Source organism: Apostichopus japonicus, chromosome 5 (assembly GCF_037975245.1).
Source record: "Apostichopus japonicus isolate 1M-3 chromosome 5, ASM3797524v1, whole genome shotgun sequence".
NCBI classification, from domain to species: domain Eukaryota; kingdom Metazoa; phylum Echinodermata; class Holothuroidea; order Aspidochirotida; family Stichopodidae; genus Apostichopus; species Apostichopus japonicus.
Window position 1 is genome coordinate 14,555,300 of NC_092565.1, and position 22,140 is coordinate 14,577,439.

At 36.8% G+C, this 22,140-nt stretch overlaps 1 protein-coding gene and 1 long non-coding RNA gene across 5 annotated transcripts; one reads left to right on the forward strand and one right to left on the reverse strand.

The window, feature by feature from the left end:
• The first annotated feature begins 87 nt into the window (after positions 1–87).
• Positions 88–7,812, forward strand: LOC139967767 (uncharacterized). The gene is made up of 3 exons (XR_011793142.1): positions 88–443; positions 3,850–4,304; positions 5,530–7,812. It is a non-coding gene; the product is annotated as an uncharacterized lncRNA (long non-coding RNA).
• Positions 7,813–9,644: 1,832 nt separating this feature from the next.
• On the reverse strand, positions 9,645–21,830 carry LOC139967768 (sialate:O-sulfotransferase 1-like). 4 transcript variants are annotated; one of them, XM_071971835.1, is made up of 5 exons: positions 21,654–21,830; positions 20,254–20,504; positions 18,912–19,103; positions 16,556–16,780; positions 9,645–14,110 (listed from the first exon to the last, which is right to left on the reverse strand). In XM_071971835.1, the coding sequence occupies exons 1-5, from the start codon at positions 21,728–21,730 to the stop codon at positions 13,749–13,751; spliced, it is 1,107 nt and encodes a 368-aa protein (XP_071827936.1). In that variant the 5' UTR covers positions 21,731–21,830; the 3' UTR covers positions 9,645–13,748. The 4 variants fall into 4 exon arrangements, with proteins under 4 accessions (XP_071827936.1, XP_071827938.1, XP_071827937.1 ...); XM_071971837.1 differs by having other exon boundaries at positions 20,254–20,373; positions 21,654–21,821; XM_071971836.1 differs by having other exon boundaries at positions 9,646–14,110; positions 18,912–19,100.
• Positions 21,831–22,140: the final 310 nt, after the last annotated feature.

Sequence of the window (22,140 nt, forward strand, 5' to 3'; positions counted from 1 at the left end):
TTAAGGTGTGTGGCCCTCAGTTGGGAGCTTAGAAGAAGTTCCTTCGGGGTATACACCACTGCAGGTACACTGTAAAAAAATGGGAAACCTTACACCCAAAATGTGAGGAATCCTGGTTTCCCGGTGTGGGTTACTTTGGTGTTACACCAGAAAGAGCGTTAAGGTAATATCTTCTGTCGATGACCCAAATGAAGGGAAACCGAGAGGTCCAATGATGGTGATTCTTATATTCTCTTCACGTAACGTCATCACAACAATGATTCTCGAGCAATGACACGGCTTCTAACATAATACACTAGCTCCGCCCCTTGTTAATATTTCTTGCTTTGCGCGCGGGGGTATTAACAGACTGCACGTTAAAGTCATATACGTACGTACGTATACCGTACCGAAACGTACGTAGACTATAGACGTGACGATGTACAAGAAGCTCGCACAAAAAGGTAAGATCATTTGAATCTTTAATAATTTACCCTAAAAAATGAAATCGTAGTTAAAATTCTGAACTGTCAACACATTGAAATGTGGTGTCATACACTGGTTGTGTTTAATATCCTGTTTAGCAAGCCGCATTATCACAAACTTGCCACTGAGAGATGCGATCAATTACAAATCGACTAAACTATTAATGTCAACGTTAGGCTAGCCAGGCTATGCCTAAGCTAACTAAGGCTAGTGATAATTGCTACTAGCATAGCCTGAGTTAGCTTAGGCCTAGCCTAATTGTAAAGACAGGTGCATTCTCCAAGCAGGCTAAAAATTTAAAAAAAAACATGGTGCCGAGCCTAGGCCGACTCATTTACTTTGTGGTCAACTAAGGAATGTGGGCCTTGGTCTAGGCTAATTAGGCCCCCTATACTAGTATTAGCCTATGCCTATAAGTAATAATACTCGGGAGTATTAATGTCAACATTAGGCTATCAAACTAGGCCAGCCTAGCCTAAATACTACTAGGCTAATTGATAATGATAATGTTGGAGATATGTTAGCCTATCACATTGTTCAGGTTGTGTGTAATTTGTTTGGGTTTATCAAACATGGGAAGACTAGGACTAGGCTGCTAGGCCTGAGTTAGGCATTGTAAGGCCAAATAATTTTTTTAATTGTTTAGCGTCTCCGCTTGCTTCCTTTTTGGAGGCCGTCAGTTTTTTTTCTCCAAAAACTACAAAAATCTAATAGCCTACTGTAACTGTTAAGTATTAGGCCTAGCTTAACTTTTGTTTGGAAAAATTCATGGCTCACCCTAGTCTAAACCATGTGATTGGCCTATGATTTAATGAATATCTAATTTGATGTTTTCAAGGTTAATCTGGAGACAGGTATGCATTACTGAGTCAGGCCAAATTCATTTTTAGCCCAGAAAAAGCATGATAGGCCTAGGGTAGAGTACCCAGAACTTGACCGCCACCCAGAACCTGACTGCTAATTAATAAATAACAATTAATTGAACAAACATTATACATTTATGTGATTTATGTATTCCACTATATTTTTCACATTTGTTGCTGATGATAAAGACCAATATTTTAGCCATTTTGATTACTAATACTGGTAAATAACATAAATTCAAAAATGGAACTGAATTTTTTTGGGGAAAATTCTGTTTTCTTGAAAAGACCTTTAATGATTTCACACTAATTAAAATGTGGTAAATATGTAAAAATAACTCAAATCTTTTGGATTTTCTGACTGCTACTATTTAATGTGAAATTATTGAACACTTCCATTAAGGCATAAATTATAAATTGATTGAAGTACATGAGATCTTTTTTGGGAAAATTCTGTTTTCTTGAAAATACCTTTAAGGATTTCACACTAATTAAAATGTGGTAAATATGTAAAAGTAACTGAAATCTTTAGGATTTTCTGACTGCTACTATTTAATGTGAAATTATTGAACACTTTCATTAAGGCATAAATTATAAATTGATTCAAGTACATGAGATCTGGGGTTGGTCATGTTCTGGAACTCAAAACTAAATTTACATTGCAGTATTCAACCACTATATGGGAAATACACACTGTAGCTGTATTAGTACTGTTTTAACACCAATATGTGATCAATGTTTGAATACACAAATATGCCACAATCTTGGTTCCTAAATTATAGAAAAATTATTACATAATAGCTTAATTCTTCAAATGTCAATATCAAACTTGGCAACCAAACTGTATGTCTGATTTATTTAAACCTGTATTGGGATATATTTTTAGCAAGTCAACAGGTGCCAAACACTCAAACCTGGTACTGAGTTAACAATGCAGTGTTTTCTGCCTAGTTAGATGTGGCAGCATGAAACAAGTAATAAATTAATGGTCATACCAGACTAGGGCTGTAACGGTTAAACGGTTAACCGGTTAACCGACCGAACGGCCGGATAAACGTCCGCCGTACATCGTATAAGTTTAACCGTTTTTGTAATGCCAATTACGCAGTCGCAACGGCGCGTCTTCACATCACTTTATTCCCGAAATAGACCGCAACATTTGCTTGCCGAAAATCACGTAACAATTGCAAACTTTATCACGCATCCATACAAAAGATTTTTAAGATTGGCGGTACGATTGAAGGGATTACCAAGCGGTATGCGACCCGTGAAGCGCCTATTGTTACCCCGTTCGACAACGTGGCGAGTCTGCATCTAATCCTTTCAAATTTATATTGTATTTAAGCAGTAAACGTTTTCTTTATTATGATGTAATTTCAGTTCAGTGTTCCCTCTAAGGTGCGGGATTCCATTCAACAGACTCAGTAATCCCACAAAGAAAACATTTGTCTGCTGGAAATCCCCGCATCGTTTTCTTGCATTCGCGATAAGTTTATACTCAATACACAACGTATACACTTGACTGTAAAAAAACTCTGAAAATCAGTAGAGAAATAACCAATTGTGTACGAAAAGTAAGTTGGTACACCTTTCAAATTTTACGAAAGATCGAGCAAAAAACTTTCGCAGAATTCACGCGAAACTGGCATATCGTGCTAAATGCAACTAATGTCATGTAAAAAAGGCTCTAGTACACCCAATTATGAATAAAACGTAAGAACACATCTGGTGTTAAGCGGCGAAAAAGTATTTTCTAGAATTTCCAAAATTACGGAGAAAATAATATCCTACCATAGTTTAGTGTATAGCAAATAGCCTAACCACCTCGTCGGTTACGGATCTCACGTAACTACAAAAACACAACTAATTGTATATTGCGAAGTTTACGTTTTCTACAAGAACATGGAAACAATATTAAGCATAATAAAAAAAAATATCTCTGTAACAGTTACCGATGAACTGAAAGAAAAACAAAAATCTGTTTAAAATATCATGAAAACGCGCGATTCGTCTTTTTCAATGCAACGATCGTCAAAACTAAGCAAATACAACCAAATTCTTGACATACGCGTTACGAAAAAACGATACTTGCAGCGCTATTTTGAGAATGTACTTCCGCATCAAAGTGGTGGCGCTCTTTCGGAATTATAATCTGAGCTATATAACTCTGATTTTCGGCTATTATTTTGAGGCAACAACACGGGTTACGTTTAAACGTTAACCGTTCGGTTAATAGAAACGGTTAACCGGTTAGTGAATTAACCGGAATGACACAGCCCTATACCAGACTGAAACTATGTTCTTCAAACAGGCAAGTAAATCACAAAACCTTGGTTTTCTGGTTATATTTGCATTCTCTTTCAGATTCATTTGTTATCCTCTGTCAAAACTGACCCAGTTATTCACTGACCCAGTAGCTCAACAGTGTTGGCAGCTTAGTTTTATGCCATATGGTAGTGAGTACAATGTTCAGTATTACCAATATCTCAAAACCTTTTGTTTTCTCTTTTTGTATGATCAGGCAAAACGTGGAGAGGTCAACTGGAGTCCAATCATTCCTGATGGAGAAGACAACAAAACCCTTAAAGAACATACAGAGGTTATGAAGAAGGAATTTTAAAAAAAACACTCCAAGCGTTGATCTAATCAAACAACGAATGGAAATAACTTATGCTCAAATGCGTAAATTAATTAACTCCTAACCACTTATTGTTGAAGTTCAAGAGAAATACCCTGTATTGTTTTTGCCATGCAAAATTAGGCAATGAATTCAAACGTCTAACAGATACAGAACTTCACAAAAACTTTGAAAGCTTTTTAAGCAAGGCTGCAAGTAAAATCTTATCAGAAGTAAAACTAAAGCCACAACTTTTGCCAATAGTGATGAAGCACCTGCAAATTGAGGAAAAGACTGTTGCTGCACTTTTAGTCCTTCCAGTTGTGTTCAGAAGCAAGAGTTTCTTCAAACTTTACGAGGTAAGTGATCAACAAAATCATTGCAACGTTAGGTGATTTGTTTCTTCTCTAATTTCTAGACTTGTTGAAAAGTTGCAAGGAACTAACACACTCATGTTGGCTTTTTACAATCTAAGGACAAAACATTCAAAATAGTATCTTAGGCAAGGTTTCTGCCAGAAAATTTGAAGGGGGGAGGGGGGGGTGGTGAAGTCGGTGAACCACCTAAAAAAGAAAAATCAATAAAAAAAAACAACAAATACCCGAGAAAAAAATCTGATCGTGCTCACTCGCGAGGGTGATCGCCAAGTATAGGCATACAGTCAGCATGTGATTTTGTCCCAAAATTCACTGTAGCAATTTTCAGATTTTATATGTCATTTTGGTAAAAGCAAATAGATTATAAAGACTTGTTGATTCCTTGCCAGAGCCAAAAGGAATCTCAACCTATGCAGTCATGCTTGTGTGTGTGTCTGTGATCAAGGCTCAAAATAAGACCACACAAATGCGCACCCGCAAATGCGGGAAAAAATGGTTTGCGGGTGCACACAACAAAGGCAAACGAAAAGATTTGAGGGTCAAAAAAGAAACGTGTCCGAGAACAACTGACGGCTGCCTAGGCTCCTTACTGTACAAACTTGTAGGATGGTCCAGTACGGAGCCTAGTCACATGTCGATTTTTTTCGGACATAGTTTGTTTTCTGGTAAACAAACCTCTGTGCTGGCAGACAATGCGATTCCACCAGCAAAGTTTTGCGAGTAATAAAAACCTTAATTCGAGCTTTGGTGACATCGCTTGTAAACATAAGTGAATAATACAAGATCCAACCATTCTCATACTTAGTAGGTGGAATACCCCTAGTGAGTACATGATCCTTATTGTTTTTGGCCAAGGTCAAAAACCTACACTGGGTATGAACATTGCTTGTAAACCCTAATAATAATAATGTATGCTTTTATATAGCGCATTACACATGAGTCTCAATGCGCTTTAAATCCATTACCACTGGTCATGGTATAACTCGTATGACCCACACATACGTGGGTACAAGGTGCTGAGATCAGCACCAAATTCACAAGTTACACCTCTGCAATCACAATTAGTATTTTTTTTTAAATCAACCAACTCAAAACCGAACATGGAAGCCAATGAATAAAATATCCTGCTAACATTTTCCTATCCCCAGCTCTGATAAACAAACTCACTGAGTGTTTATAACTTGTGGTTTTGCTTTTCTATTCGCAGGAAGAGACATCTCGAGATTATGTTGTGGACACAGCAGAAAATGCGGATCCATTTGTTGCAGTTATTGGGGACATAATGAAGCCAAAGTGCTGTTATATCGTTGTTGAAAAAACACATTGTATTTGACACTGCAAATGTTATTTCTGCGGCCAGCTTTTTGTTCGGACTCCTGTACGCCTGCAACATTCACTACACCACGACTACCCTTGAAACATACACCTTCATTCAGAAATTCTACATGAAATTTAGTGACAAACTGAAGACCCCAAGGAGAGTAAGGACATTTGATGCAAAGATTAGAGAGTGAGTTAGTCTTTCTTTATCTTGACTGGAGTACTTGTGTGCTACTGTACTGTCGTACTATACTGTAGCAGCAATTCAGAAATTCTGCATGAAATTGAGTGACAAACTGAAGACCCCACGGAGAGTAAGGACATTTGATGAAATTTTAGAGATTAGTGAGTTAGTCTTTCTTCATCATGACTGGAGTTCTTGTGTGCTACCTTACTATTGTACTATACTGTAGCAGCATCCTTCTTGTGTGATACTGTACGTCTCAATGCAAACTTAGTATCATATGACATGTGCTATAGCAATTTTGCAACTAATTTTATAACAGACCATCATCTGATAGCTTATGGTAGAATATATTTATTTCTTAAACTGGCAATTTTACCTAATTTTAAGGATTAATTGCATAATTAACATGCAAAACAAACTTGCTGTTCCAACTTTTTACATGTAAGGGCCTGGATTATGTCACAATCTTACAGCGTTTTGTGTGATTGTGTTTACCACTCATTTAATGTGAGTGATTAAATTAAACATTTTTGGTAATATGCAAAATTATCACGTTTTCCTGACAAGACGAGGTTCTAAGAAAAACGCAATGTGCCACTAAAAACTAATATTGAAAAATCATGGTCCTGCATGTAAAAGGACGAAATATTGGGCTGCAAAGTGATCATTAAATACAAATAAAAACTTAAGGACAACTTTTGATGTACCGAGACAACTTTTGCGGCAAATCAGAAACTTTGTTATTTTCTTAATCAGTTATTATTCAACCTGTTTTTACATTTTTCTAACTATTGACAACTTCATTGTTTATAATAAAGGTCCTTATCTTTCACCGCAAGTCTACCAGAGATTGACTTAACTGGTCAGCTTAATTGATGTATTGTAGATCATATACAGAATTATCCATCCTGGGATGTAAAATTCTCTTGTGGGCGAGAAAAATGGATCTTTCAAAACAATGTAATAAATAATTATAATTCATGTTGGTCAAGGGGGGGGGGGGGGGTAATTACATGTTCATTATTTGTATCAATTTATTACATTACAAGTAACTCCTGTCAAATTTAGTATTTAATGTTGGGGGGGGGGGGTAGGGGACAGACGCACACTCCGAAACCACAGTCTATTTATAATCTTTAAATGGTCTTTAAAAGGATTACACACATGCATGTGTAAGGGATTTACACAGTACAGCATATACCCATGGCTATTTGTATTTTTTACTCCTAGCACATGGTCCCATTGGTTGAGGTCAAACGTCATCAAAATATTAGATCTATGATATTGTTATTGCTCTTCTCTAACTGGTGACTAGTTAAAAGTTACATTCTCTTTCACATATCTTGCTCAGGTAGTAATATGTAATATTTCACTTGCATATAATTAATATTTCGACTGTTAGTTCCTAACATTTCATGCTCAAGGCCTAACCCACTATATAGTTAAGAACGACAAATTGAAATGTGGGGGGGGGGGGCATGTATTACATGTGTATTAATTAAACATATATACTTATTATTTTGTTATAGTAATCCTACTGTTTTTCTTTTTATCAAAGCTTGTTTAAATCGTTCTTTGAAGTTGTGACAATAAATACAGTTGTTTTTTGAAAATATATTCTTTTTTACTTATTCAGCAACACTGGGATAGTATATCCTGGTGTACTGTAGTTTACCCCAGATTTTGGTGTAACCTGTAGGTTACACCACTTCCTCGGTTGCAACTTTTGCTACCACCAGAAAGTGAGGAAACCTTTAGTTACCTCAGATACTGGTGTAATAGTCCCCAGCTATTTAAGGAATGTATGTTACCCCCCAAGCAGGGAAACCTCTGGTTTTCTCACTATCTTAGGATATGTTACCCCTAAACTTGAGGAAACCAACAAACCCTTGGATGTGAGGAAATGTTAGGTTTCCCCAATACCTAAGGAAACAATACTACTTAACTTGAGGAAACCTATGTTTGACAAAAACCCGAAGTTTGAAGGAAACGTCAAGGTTTCCCTTCGGGTGCGGAAACCTGGTTACCCCAAAAACTGGTGGTAGCCTAGTTGCACCCACTTTTTGGGGTAACCTAACCCCTTTTTTTTTACAGTGTAATAGACTTAAATTCGGAATTTGACGTTATCGATTTTCACATATTGTTGGCTCTCACAAAGTTTCTATTTTAGGTCCATTTCTTTGCATGATTTCTGTCAATAATCTGTATAAAGCCATGCAGTGACATACTCCACATAATTATCTGATATGCTGATGATACAAACCTTTTCTTTTCAAATCCTGACCCAGTTACTTTGTTAGAAACTCTTCAGAATGAACTTAGCAAAATTACTTTAAGTATTAGATCGCAATCTAAGCCGTTAAATGCGGATATCTATCATATTGAACTATGTTGCGTTAAAAATTAGGATCTACAATTTCTCTATGTTCCTAGGGTTTTACTGACCAACATCTTACGTGGAAAAGGTCGTATTCAGGCGCGTAGCCAAGGGGGAGGGGCGAAGGGGGCAGCCCCCCCCCTTGAGAATATTTTTAAAATGTTTTTTAATGTTTTCATGATATCGCTAGTATTTTCAAAAGAGAAAATGCTAAGATGCAACTTATAAGGCCTGGGAAGTGCCATTTCCAGCGATCTGCATGGGAGGCATTTTCAGCCAAAATTTTCTTCTACGCTTCGCGCCAATTTATGGTGGCGCTACGCTTAGATAGTTTGCAATGCCGAATCTACAGTTTCGCCCCTCCTTTGGTAAATTCCTGGCTACGCGCCTGGTCGTATTCTAGACATTAGTAATAAGGTATCTATAGGCGTTGGTATTCTTAGCCGTTTACGCCATCTTTTACCTAACCATATTCTCCTCATGCTTTTTACTATACATTTATTACATTTATTCTTCCTTATTTATGTTACTGTAATGTTGTCTGCGGCAGTACTTAATACCAAACTATAGGATCCAGCCACTCGTGCAGATTCATGCCCATTCTTTTTGTTTGGAAAGTTAAACCTCTTTCCATTATAATCTTGATCGTTACTGCATTGGTTTATATATGTTTATGTACAATTGGCTTCATGAAAATTGTCCTTTTAATCTTTCAACGTTACTTTCACTTCCGCGATGAAACGCATGCCTTTTTCATACACGTTTCACGAATCATATTTTCTATCCATTTTTGTTAGTGACTCAAATCTTCTCAACACATGCAGTATTAGATACCTATAGTGCTAAATTATGGAACTCCCTACATGTTAATCATAACGAAACTGCAGGGTCTATCAACACCTTTAAGAGCAAGCTTACAGTTCAGCTCATTTCTCTGTACAGCAATAATACATAACACTTATCTTCTCTTACGTTAGTCACGTTTGGTTTCTTATGTTTAGTTGTTCCTTCTGTATGATGTTAAGTTTGTTTCTTTACGTTGCAGTGTTTCGCGTGATTACACCTACGCTATAGCTCTTGTATGTGTTTTTTTTCTTGTAATAATTCCCCAGTCTCCTCTTGTCATTCCCTGGTTGTATATTGTTTGTATTCTAATACAAATGAATGTGTCTGAAAGAGAGTTTTATGAAACGAAACGAAGATGTACAGGCTTATACAGATGTTACTTGCACAAAGAATGGCATTCAATTTGAGCTCATGTCAAATGAAAGCAACTACTTCAAGTTTGTATCCACTTGTTTGTGTCTATTTTTTATTCCTGAACGACTTTCTGTGTACTGTTAAATCCAATAATCTTCCAGATATACTTTTTAAGAAAAGTCACCCAGGAAAGAACCTGGGCACGAAAACCAAACTACCGAACGACTGATCTACTCTCAACCCCAGTCCCCTTGCATCGGGAGTGTGACTGTGTTATCATCGTCGGGTGTCTATCACCGATCCTCTCGAAAGGGAACAGATACTACACATGATTTTAGCCAAAAGGCCGAGATATTACTCGCACGAAGAATGATGACAAAATATATAAAGGTGGCTACGATTATTTGTTCAGAGGTGACTATACCTCTTGCATTTAGTTATAGTAACTTTATTGATAAAACGAACAACTTCAGAACCTTACAGACCATTGTACGATTATTATAAAGGTAAGCCTTACACCGGAAGTAGAATTTAGTTATAAAACGCAAAAAAAATTGTATTACAGATTTCTCAGGTTGTTCATCGAAGCCCTTGTGCGTCTCTTTCAGCTTTTTCAAAATCCACTGAAAATTCATCTCATGAACGGACGATGTCTGCTTCAGTTTTCGAGGGTGCTCGATCGATGTTTGCTGTATGTCTGGGAGGTGGCGGGGGGGGGGGGGTTCAGATTTGTTGGAGTAAAGTAATGACGTCAATTAATAAGAATTGTAACAATTGATAGATAATTTCAAAAAAACCTAAGCAACCTAATAACTTACGATTTTCTTTTCAGTTTCTTCTGTATAGTCTCCAGACTAGAGCAGTGTATATTAGTGATAATAAATTAATACGTTTAATACATACGCTCATTACTAGTATTTTATTGTCCACTGAGGTGACAGTAAAACTATGCAAATGTTTCTAATTTAGTCGTAACATTATTATAAGGGATAGTGAATGCATATTTTGAGCTGAACACATCATTAACAAAGTTGAGAAAGCTTGCATTATTAAAAAACAACATGAAATGTAGGTTCGGTTGTTCACAACAGGGAGTTGTTATGGAACAACTCCCTGTTCACAATAGGCTACTAGAAGATATTCAGTTAAAATGCCATCTATGGAGTCTTTTCGATGAACATAAAATCCCACCATTTGGCATGTATGTAATCTCCAATCACTCCAATTACATTGTTGTAATTAACTTTACCAATTTCGGACGTTAAATACGTGAAAAATGGGAAGAAAAGTCAGCTTTTTAGGAAACCTATTTCAGACATTCCTGAAACATTCCTAAGACATCAGGTGACCATGTGACGTCATCTTTGGTATACCGCACTCACAACAAAACTTTTAGTGTGTAAAGTAGTATATACTTGAGCTGCCAAAAACATCAACGATATTACTCCCTTTCCCCCGAAATGCCACAATTATGTGTTGTTGGAGGTTGCAGTTATACCTCAGCCAACAAAAGCATCAGCTTTTTTAGCTTTCCGAGTATAAGAACCGACGTAAAACGCCGTGGACTTTGGATAAATTTTGTGAGATCCACGCGGAAAGATTTTTCAGCACCCGGAGTATCTCATGCCAATGAGTCCACATGCATGGCTCTGCCTCTGTGTATGCCGCAAATGTCTCATTCTATGAAACTCGCACATGCACAACTCTTCTTTAGCGAAAATAAACTGACAATTGGATTGACTTTCGATCAATCGCTAACATGGGGGGGGGGGGGGTCCGGTGTCAAGGACCGAAAAATATGACCACCAATCGGCTGAAGGCAAGGTTTAAAATCAGAATATCTTTTTAGTTTCTATTTTCAAATATGTTTTAAATATTTGATTTGATTTGATTTGATTTATTTGATTTTCCACTGGATATATATATGTGGAGGGAAGTCCTCTAAAAAGCCAATTCAGGCTTAACAAGGTAAAGGACTCCCAGGAAAGAAAGAAAGAAAGAAAGGGAAAACAAAAAAACAAAACAAAAAACATATATACATAAATGAAAATATAACTAGTGTCTTAATAAAGAATAATTAATAACATACAATATAAACGATGTATCAATACTGAGAAATTACTTCTTTTTTTAGTGCTTTTCTAAATGTTTCTTTAGATGGTTTAGATTTTATAGTAGCAGTTAGATCATTCCATGTCCTCATAGCACGATTCTTTAAACTTAACGTACCAAATGTTGTATTACATAAGTTGTGGTGTGCTTGACCGGCACTTCTAGTGCGGTGACTATATGGCGCTGTTAATAGTAAATAAGTCATGAAAGGCTGCAGGAAGTAAGCCATTCCAAGCCTTGTAAAAGAATGTGGCTACATTCAGCCTAACAATATCGTTAAATTTTAATAAGTTGAGCTATTTGAAAAGTGAGCTGGTGTGTTCACGATATTCAGAATGAGTTATGTGACGAATGACTTTCTTTTGTAGGATTTCAAGAGGGTGAAGATAAACATTATGGGTGCCAGACCAGATTATAGAGCAATATGAAAAATGGGGGAACACTAATGTTTGGTAAAGCATTCTAAGAATATTCTGAGGAAAATAGTGTTTCAACTTAGAAATGATACCAACAGTTTTCGCCACAGTGTTTGCAATATTTGATATATGTTCACACCAAGTAAGTTTACTCTCAATATAAACTCCGAGAAACTTAATACTATGTACATGCTTGATAGGCTTACCATCCATTAAAATGTCTTTTTTCCAAGAAAAAGATTTACTTTTATTGAACACAATGTAGCTGGTTTTATCAAGATTAAGTGAAAGCTTATTAGTTGCAAACCAGTCGTTAAATTGATTCAACTCCATGGATACTATGTCATGTAAAGTATTCAAATTATTGGATTCGAAAAATATACTAGTGTCATCTGCAAATAAAATAGTTTTTGCAATATTAGAGATATGACAGATGTCATTGATATATATAATGAAAAGAAGTGGTCCTAATATTGAACCTTGAGGAACACCACAGCGGATTTCAGCATAGTCAGACATGGTGTTCTTATACGAAGTATCCTGTAAACGATTTGATAAGTAGCTGTCCATCCAGTTAATGGTTGGTCCTCTAATACCGTAGAATGATAACTTGTTTAGCAGAATACGATGGTCAATGGTATCAAATGCTTTTGATAGATCTAAGAATATTCCAATACATGTTTTCTTCTTATCAAGGCTATCGTATAATTTATCAATGGCATCTGCCAGGGCAAGCTCAGTTGAGTGACCAGGGCGGAATCCATATTGTTCCTTGCAAAGTATGTCATTAGCATCTAGAAAATTTATTATTCTGTTGGACATGAGACGTTCGAGAATTTTGGAAAAGCATGATAGAATAGAGATTGGTCGGTAGTTCTCGTAGATATTGGATTCTCCTTTCTTAAAAAAGGGTAAGACCTTAGCAATCTTCAGCTTGTCTGGGAATACCCCAGTGGTGAACGATATGTTACATATATGAGTAAGAGGGGTGACAATGAAAGGTAATACCTGCTTAACAATATCTGGCTTGAAATCATCATACCCAGCTGCCTTCTTTGGCTTTAAGCAATGATTCGCAACACGTAAGAGTTCCTCCTCCCTGACAGGGTAGGTGAAAATAGAGTTTCGCGTACTATTATTGCTATACATATGGTTGTTTGATTTTGCAGTATGACTGATTTTGCTGGCAAGTGAGGGTCCAAGGTTAATGAAGAAATCGTTAAAACCGTTTGCAATGTCTTGATCGTCGCTGGTTTCGTGATCGCCGTCTTTGAAAACAGATGGGTACGATGATTTCTTACGGTCTTTCTTAAGAACCTCATTGATTACGCCCCAGGTATCATTTACATTATTGTTACTATCTTTGAATTTGTTATAAAAATATAACCTTTTAGAAAATCTTATTATGTGGTTTAACTTGTTTCGGTAAGCAACATAAATTTCTCTATTGCTATTTGTAGGAGCTTTTGAGTAAAGTCTGTAGAGATGGTTTTTTCTTTTAATAGATTTTAGTATACCCTTAGTAATCCATGGATGTTTTCTCTTGTGCCTAAATATTATAGTTTTTAAAGTTCTCCCCACCGATACCCACCAAATTGGGTAATCAAACGAACCGTGTCCTCATCGACAGGGAACGCCCAGGAGTGCCGGCATATCTGGGCGTCTATAGGTGCCAAATAGAGATAAATACCACACATGCCAAAATCATGGTAGGGATTGAGTTAATGTGGACTTTCCTTGGTTGCCATCTCCATTGCTGCACAAGGGGACAGGTTGCTCAAATTGTTACTACACTGAACACAACCTGTTTTACCTTAAGTTCGTTGGTCGTCAATAAGGCTCGGTCGATAATCGCTGTACGTCGGGAGAGGAGGCAGTTTTTTATCTTTCAAAGTTTGATTCAATTTATCGATAAACTCATCAGTCTCATCAGGATAATCAGCTTGAAAATCAAAATATTCACGAAGGTGGCATTGATATAAATCAACAGCGCATTGAATCTTATCTTCATTGATTGGAAGGTTTAGGAAGTTTAATATCCGTTTTAATTCATGGTATGTATTCTCACATAAGTTATCGTGATGCACAACCAGAACTCTCTTAGCGTGTTCAATCCACGAAATATAGAATCTGAACCATTGTGCTAGTGCACTGGATGAACCTTTGCGCCACTTATCTGAAATATAAGAGAAGATATAGGCTATGCTAATTAACAAGAGTTCTTTTCTTCCTTCAATATTATGCAATTGTTCTTAATTATTCTTAGACACAGTCACAAGTTACGGTAGTACCTATATTTGACATGGCGATGATCAAAACAATGATGGTATAAATGATGATATAGCAGAGGCTGGCTAACCGATTGCGGGGAAACGAGTAGTGCCCAAACAGTAGGGAGGAGGAGAAGGGGAGTGGGGGGGGGGATCTAGCCTTAAAGGAATAGCCTCATTCAAATCCATCGCAATCTCTATAGTAGGCTCTCGTACAAATTCTGGTTCCACATTCTAAATACTCGTGTTGCTATCATCCGAGATTAAACGTTCAAGGACTATACAGAAGCATGCATAGAATTTCTAGCTTTGCTTATGATCATACACATCTGCATCTATAATACCGGTATACGTATATGTCAAGCCGTGTGGGACAAACACCGCATAATATATCCGCGTATTAATTCGAATATATACGCGTATTAATTCGAAAATACATGTGTTGTTCATGTGTAAAGTTCGCTTTATGAAGCGATCATGCGAGCCCGTCAAAACATTTATCGTTGGTATATGTACACAGCAAGAGCGGAAATGTGTTTTCGTGTATATTCTAATTAATCCGTGCATATATTGGATTTAATCTCCATATGTATTCTGTTTAATACGTGTATATATTCGAATTAATACGTGTATATATTCGAATTAATACGCGGATATATTTGGGCCATATGATTGGCTAATAATATATACTCGTATTTATTCCAATTAATACGCGTATAAATTACGATTAATACGCTGATATATTATGCAGTGTTTGTCCCACATGGCTTGCCATATACGTAAGTTCTGTTCTGCTCCGCTCATGCTCACTTGGCATTATGTGTTCATACCGAACGTCGAATCAGTGAGTGTGACGTAATCATGATAGGCCTATTTATATAAGGACTTACCACGTTTTCTATCGGTTAACTCACCTTCGAAGAACTCTGATTCCTGTCAGAAATTACTGTAATGTCTGCACTTGGATCTATTGCAATTCATTGAATCCATTTGGATCCATTGGTGACAATTCACTGATCCTCCTATGAGCATTTCTAATAAAATCCTTCCGACACTATATAGATGCTTCTATTAATCCAAACCTAAAGCTATACATGTGAAAGAATATTATCTATTAGTTCGACGCGGTGATTGGACTACAACTATATATAGACGCTCACTGACAATTTAACCTCGTTACACCGTTGTTTGCTTTATCTCGTCAACTAGTCCAATTTGTAGAGGTAACTTAAAATACAAGTCTGGTTATAAAAAAATATCGTTGCTATACTTTACCATTTGGTTTACCACTTCTAATTACCTGTTACTGCTGTGACATATAACTGCATATTTGTAGGCCTACACAGGAAATGGTATTTGACCAGTGGCGTAGGAAGGTACTCTTGAGTGGGGGGGGGGGGGCTGAAGACTGATGGCCGGCCTGGGGGAGGGGTCTAAGGGGAGGGGTCTAAGGGGAGGGGGGAATTTTTGGCATTTCCAGGTGGCCTCAGATGCAATTTGGTGCAATATAGCACACTTCAACACCCACTCCATTTTGTAAACTTAATTTTGTATTTTCACCTGGCCTTAGATGCAATTTGGTGCTCCAAATGAGATTTTTTTTCTCATTTGGAAATGAAAAAGGGGTTTTCTGACTTGCGAAGCGGGGGGGGGGGGGGGGCTGAATGATACTTCCGCCCCTCCACAAACTGAAGATATTTAGACAGTTATACTGTAACAGGCTTGACATTCATTTGATGAATGGTATTGCAAATTCCTTCGTTGCGTAAACGTATGGTGACTAATTTCTGCAGGCAGTCGGAGACACTATCAAGGTGTGCTACCTAGTTATCTCCAATGGGCCCGGAGTTTATTAAAGAAAACGACCAAAATGTGAACATTTGTAATAAAGAACAGACACGGACAGATACGGAAAGTTCATTCAATGTTAATGATTGAAAAATGTGCTGATATTTTCAAAATGTTGATTGATTTTCATTAAATGTTATTGTCTGCCAATGGGTCATTCAATGTTAGTCAATTGAAATTTGCTCATACTTGAAAATGTTGATTGACTTTCATTCAGTATTTCATAGATCGAACGTTATCAGTCAATATGTATGGACTAAACCCTGTCGGCTGGTTTTATCACTATATTTTTTTATTTTCCAGTTTAAATATAAATATTTATTTATTATATTGAATTTTTGAATTGAATTTGAATTTATTGTCCACAATCGGAAACTCGGCTTACTGAACATGGTCGTAAACGAAAGAGAAAAAAATATTAAATGTTTATTTATTACATTTATTTGTTTACACCAAAAGTCTGTTCATCAACTACATTCACAATTGGTATTGATATTACTTACCACTGTTATCTTGAATCTGTTTCACAGCGGTTTTCAGTGCTTCTACCCTTAACTCTGGCTTTACACTTCTGCTACGCATAAAAGTAGAAACAAGAACGTTTCGCGGGTTTCGTATGAGCAAGATGGCGCCTTCTGGGAAACTATCAATTTCCTCTTTGCTACTGATGTGAGTCTTGGTACAGATTCCTCTTTTCTCTTTGTAATCATACTCGGCCCCTCTGAAATCTGTTTAAGTACAAATATCAAATCAAAACACAAACAAAACGAGTGTATGATATGACTTCATACCTATAGCTTAACCAGTCACAAAGTATGATCGTCATCATTGTATATGTTGAGTGTTGACATCAACACTAGAAGACTGTGAAACGTCAGCATATAAGTTGAGTGTTGACATCAACAATAGACGACTGTGTAACATCAGTATATAAGTTGAGTGTTGACTTCAACACTAGACGACTGTGTCACATCAGTATACAAGTTGCGTGTTGACATCAACACTAGACGACTGTGTAACATCAGTATATATGTTGAGTGTTGACATCAACACTAGACGACTGTGTAACGTCAGCATATAAGTTGAGTGTTGACATCAACACTAGACGACTGTGTAACGTCAGTATATAAGTTGATTGTTGACATCAACACTAGACGACTGTGTATCATCAGTATATAAGTTGAGTGTTGACATCAACACTAGACGACTGTGTATCATCAGTATATATGTTGAGTGTTGACATCAACACTAGACGACTGTGTAACGTCAGTATATAAGTTGAGTGTTGACATCAACACTAGACGACTGTGTAAGGTCAGTATATAAGTTGCGTGTTGACATCAACACTAGACGACTGTGTATCATCAGTATGTAAGTTGAGTGTTGACATCAACACTAGACGACTGTGTAACGTCAGTATATAAGTTGAGTGTTGACATCAACACTAGACGACTGTGTATCATCAGTATATAAGTTGAGTGTTGACATCAACACTAGACGACTGTGTAACGTCAGTATATAAGTTGATTGTTGACATCAACACTAGACGACTGTGTAACATTAGAATATATATTGAGTGTTGACATCAACACAAGACGACTGTGTAACATCAGTATATAAGTTGAGTGTTGACTTCAACACTAGACGACTGTGTCACATCAGTATACAAGTTGAGTGTTGACATCAACACTAGACGACTGTGTAACATCAGTATATATGTTGAGTGTTGACATCAACACTAGACGACTGTGTAACGTCAGCATATAAGTTGAGTGTTGACATCAACACTAGACGACTGTGTAACGTCAGTATATAAGTTGATTGTTGACATCAACACTAGACGACTGTGTATCATCAGTATATAAGTTGAGTGTTGACATCAACACTAGACGACTGTGTATCATCAGTATATATGTTAAGTGTTGACATCAACACTAGACGACTGTGTAACGTCAGTATATAAGTTGAGTGTTGACATCAACACTAGACGACTGTGTATCATCAGTATACAAGTTGAGTGTTGACATCAACACTAGACGACTGTGTAACGTCAGTATATAAGTTGATTGTTGACATCAACACTAGACGACTGTGTAACATTAGAATATAGCCTATATTGAGTGTTGACATCAACACAAGACGACTGTGTAACGTCAGTATATAAGTTGAGTGTTGACATCAACACTAGACGACTGTGTAACATCAGTATATAATATTATGTTGAGTGTTGACATCATGCACTAGACGATTGTGTAACATCCAGTATATATGTTGAGTGTTGACATCAACAATAGACGTCTGTGTAACATTCTGTTCCATTCGAGACAAAATACACCACAAAATATATACGAATATGACTAAGAGATGACATTTTATTTTCACCTAAGTTATCTAATACTCTTCACTTTTTATACTATTAATACTGCATGCATTTTAACCCTGCATGCAATAGAGCTTCGTATCACCTCAACGGTTCGTTTCAGTCCTGCTTCGTCCTACCCATCAAACCTATACCACCAATCAGGCGCGTAGCCAGGAATTTGCCAAGGGAGGGGCGAAACTGAAGACTCGGCATTACAAACTATCTAAGCGTAGCGCCACCATGGATTGGCGCGAAGCGTACAAGAAAATTTTGGCTGAAAATGCCTCCCAGATCGCTGGAAATGGCACTTCCCAGACCTTGTAAGTTGCATCTTAGCGTTTTCTCTTTTGAAAATACTAGCGATATCATAAAAACATTAAAAAAAAAAAAAAAAAATAAACTCAAGAGGGAGCGGGCGGCTGCCCCCTTCGCCCCCCCCCCCCTTGGCTACGCGCCTGCCACCAATGTCCTGGATCGAAACATTTCTTAACACTCACCTGCAAAATTCTCCTTATGACGTTCCCCTCTCCAGTACACTGTGCTCGTGTAATATTGTGAAGCAATCTGTAAAATACGTCGTGTCCAGGTATTACCAGACCTCGGGAAGCTAGCTAAGGCAATCAGAGGGAACGAGTCTCTCTCACCATGTCGAACCGTGTCCTCCACGGTACTACACCTTTCGACGTCTGCTAAAACAATTCATCAACAGTGATTGATTAAATATAGATGACCAAATACAACGCTGTCTAGAGAGAGGAACAAACTTTTCCATCGCCGTAACTGATCATATTAAATATATGTAGATAGTAATGACGAATGACATAAATATAGCTTTAAAAAAATATTGTTACACTATCGGGAGATATCGTGAATTTCTTGTCCTATCATTCTAAAGTTAAGTCATTCTGTTAATTCATTTAAAGCTAAGTTAAAAACCTCTATGTTTAAAGAAGTCTATGGGTAAACTTGTATTATTATTTTCATTATTAGCATTAGTCTATGCCTTCTATTACATTTCTGTAAAGCGCGTTTGAGCATTTTTTCATGGAAATTGAGCTATATCAAATGTCAATTTTATTATTATTATCATTATTATTATAAGGATCAACGATTTTATCAAGTCCAGAAATGACATCGCACAGTCACTGTCGTTTAAACATATTGATGTATTTTTCCTATTCACTGATTTGCCTTATATGTTCTTAATAATATTAAATAATATTGACAAATATCGGTGTTAATTTAATAATGAGGATACTAACTGTACTGTTACCTATTGTTTAGTAACAAAACTTATACCCTCACAATCAAAACACGAAACGATGAAAGAAATTAAAAATAATAGGCCTACTTAATACGCTTCACCTCTCTGTACATGCATAAAGGACGTATTGGACAAAATGAACGTTATATACAGTACATCATTGTTATGCGCTGTAGATTCCTTCACAAAATATCTGCACCAAATTTGAAAATAAAAATAATCTTTTTGGGATAAAGATTGTAATGAGGATGTGCTATTGACCTAAGGATGCAGTAAATTACCAGCATATCTTTTAAACCATCAACTCCAGCCACTGAAATATCCCTTTAAGATAGTAACAACTGTTTAGTACATTGCGGGAAATTTGTTGTCTCAGAAATGTATAATATATACTACATCTCAGCTTATATTTATTTCTGTCACCCTCTTAAGTTTATGCCTTATCTTTGGTCATTATACTGATGTGATTTTAATGACATATTTATTTGGTAACTTAAAGTTTTCTTACAAGGTTTAACGCGCTCCCCAAAAGGTTATGGCTACCAATTTCAACTGAAAGTGCTGCTTTGACTTACTTTGCGTTTGCTGGAACAATTTAACTATGTCCTTCTGGCGTTCCAAGGATACTATTTTCTTGTCTACGTCATCAGGATGATGAAGCATCTTGTCTGGAGGTTTTTTGTTCCTAATCGCAGCTTTTCGGGTGTGAAACATTAAATCATGATTTTTGTCTTCTGTTACTAAGTTGATTACTATGTGGAAAACTACAACGCCAGATATTAGGAAAAAGCCAAGTTTCACGTACCACTTAATATCCATATTGACCCTGGAAAAAGGAAAAATTTGAAGTTAATTACTTAAAGCAGGTCTTAACAGGTAACCATGCTAACCATTTTGCATGCCCAATTATTATTTATTTTTTTATTTCTACTTTATAACACTACTCATGCATGTCCAACAGTGACTGTCGTAAGTTTTCATATTGCACCATTTGAGTTCAAAATTAAATCCGATAAATTAGATAATATTACGAAAAATTATCCTTCTTTATGACAAGTCATCCAAGATTTAGCCTGGGCACGTAAACCAAAACAACTTGTCCACTCTCAGCCCAAGGCCCCTGCAGCTTACATCGAGACTGTTGTTGTATAGTCTTGATGATGTTACGTCAAGAAATCACGTTATCATGAGTCCCTTGGAAAGGCAATAGATAGCTACACATGATCTTAGCGTATAAATTGCCCAGAATATTACATCGTACTTTGTAACGAAAAGCCATCCAAGAAAGAGGATCCACTCTCAACTTCAGTCCCCTTTACATCGAGACTGTTACCGTATGATGATAATGGTTATGGCGTAACACATCAAAGCACATAAGTCATTTATGGAGTGTTAGCTCAGTGGTTAACGCCGGTGCCTTTCAATCATAAGGTCCCCGGTTCGAGTCACTCCCAGATTAATATATGTCGTCCAGTTACAGAGTTGTTGACAATTAACATTTCATAATCATGGACGTTAAATATGAATGTAAGAGACTGACTTCGGTCAGCTTGCGGCTTTGATATGCCAATGAGGCTTCTTCGCGAGTTCCTGCTTGCATACATTTAAAGCTGATTAATTTAGTTTCATAGCAACATTCTTTGTTAGGGTATAACTTTTGCAGTATATGATTTTTGAAGTAAACCATGTATGTATTTTGCAAGTAAAGCATATATATTTTTGTACGTAAAAAATTCCGCTTTCGCGCCATACGAAAGTTGCTAATGTGAACTTCGTGAGGACTACAAAAAACAAACAAACGAATATTCATGGCGTAAAGTTATACAGCTACACGATAGTTGTAATAGACTTGTGTCAAGCATAAACTCGTGACAACAGGAGAGTACTCGTTCTATAGTAAACAGAATGATATTTGGAAGAAAGTTGTTAAAACGCGTACTTCATATTATAAATGAACTACGAAGTTAAAACTCACAAAACTACAATACACTCTCTGTGATTCTGCAATGCCGAAGATGTTACATTAGGTCCAGCCTCGCACTGTTGTAGCATAAGTAACGATTGTTATTTTCTGGTAATTTCCTCCTTCCAAGCCCGAATCGTTCGCATAGACCTAAAGTGGAATATCTCATTGTGCTTGTGTGTATACCCTTTACAATGTGTACTGAATATCAAGAAATTATATGCATACACACAATATATATAGTGACCATTTCAGAGTATAGCTCAGGTTGAATTTTAAAGGTCAGATTTGGTCATACATGATAAACCTTCCTGAATGAAGCCAATTAAATATAAAAGAATTGATTCGGTTCATATCTAAAGTACTATCTGTAAAGTAATATCTAAATACTGCAGAGCAAGTATTCACTCTGAAAGGAGAAAGCATGGGTGCGTTCGCACCGTTACGGTATCTTTAATTATTGGCATAATGAGACGTTTCTCGCGTTTGCGCACAGCGT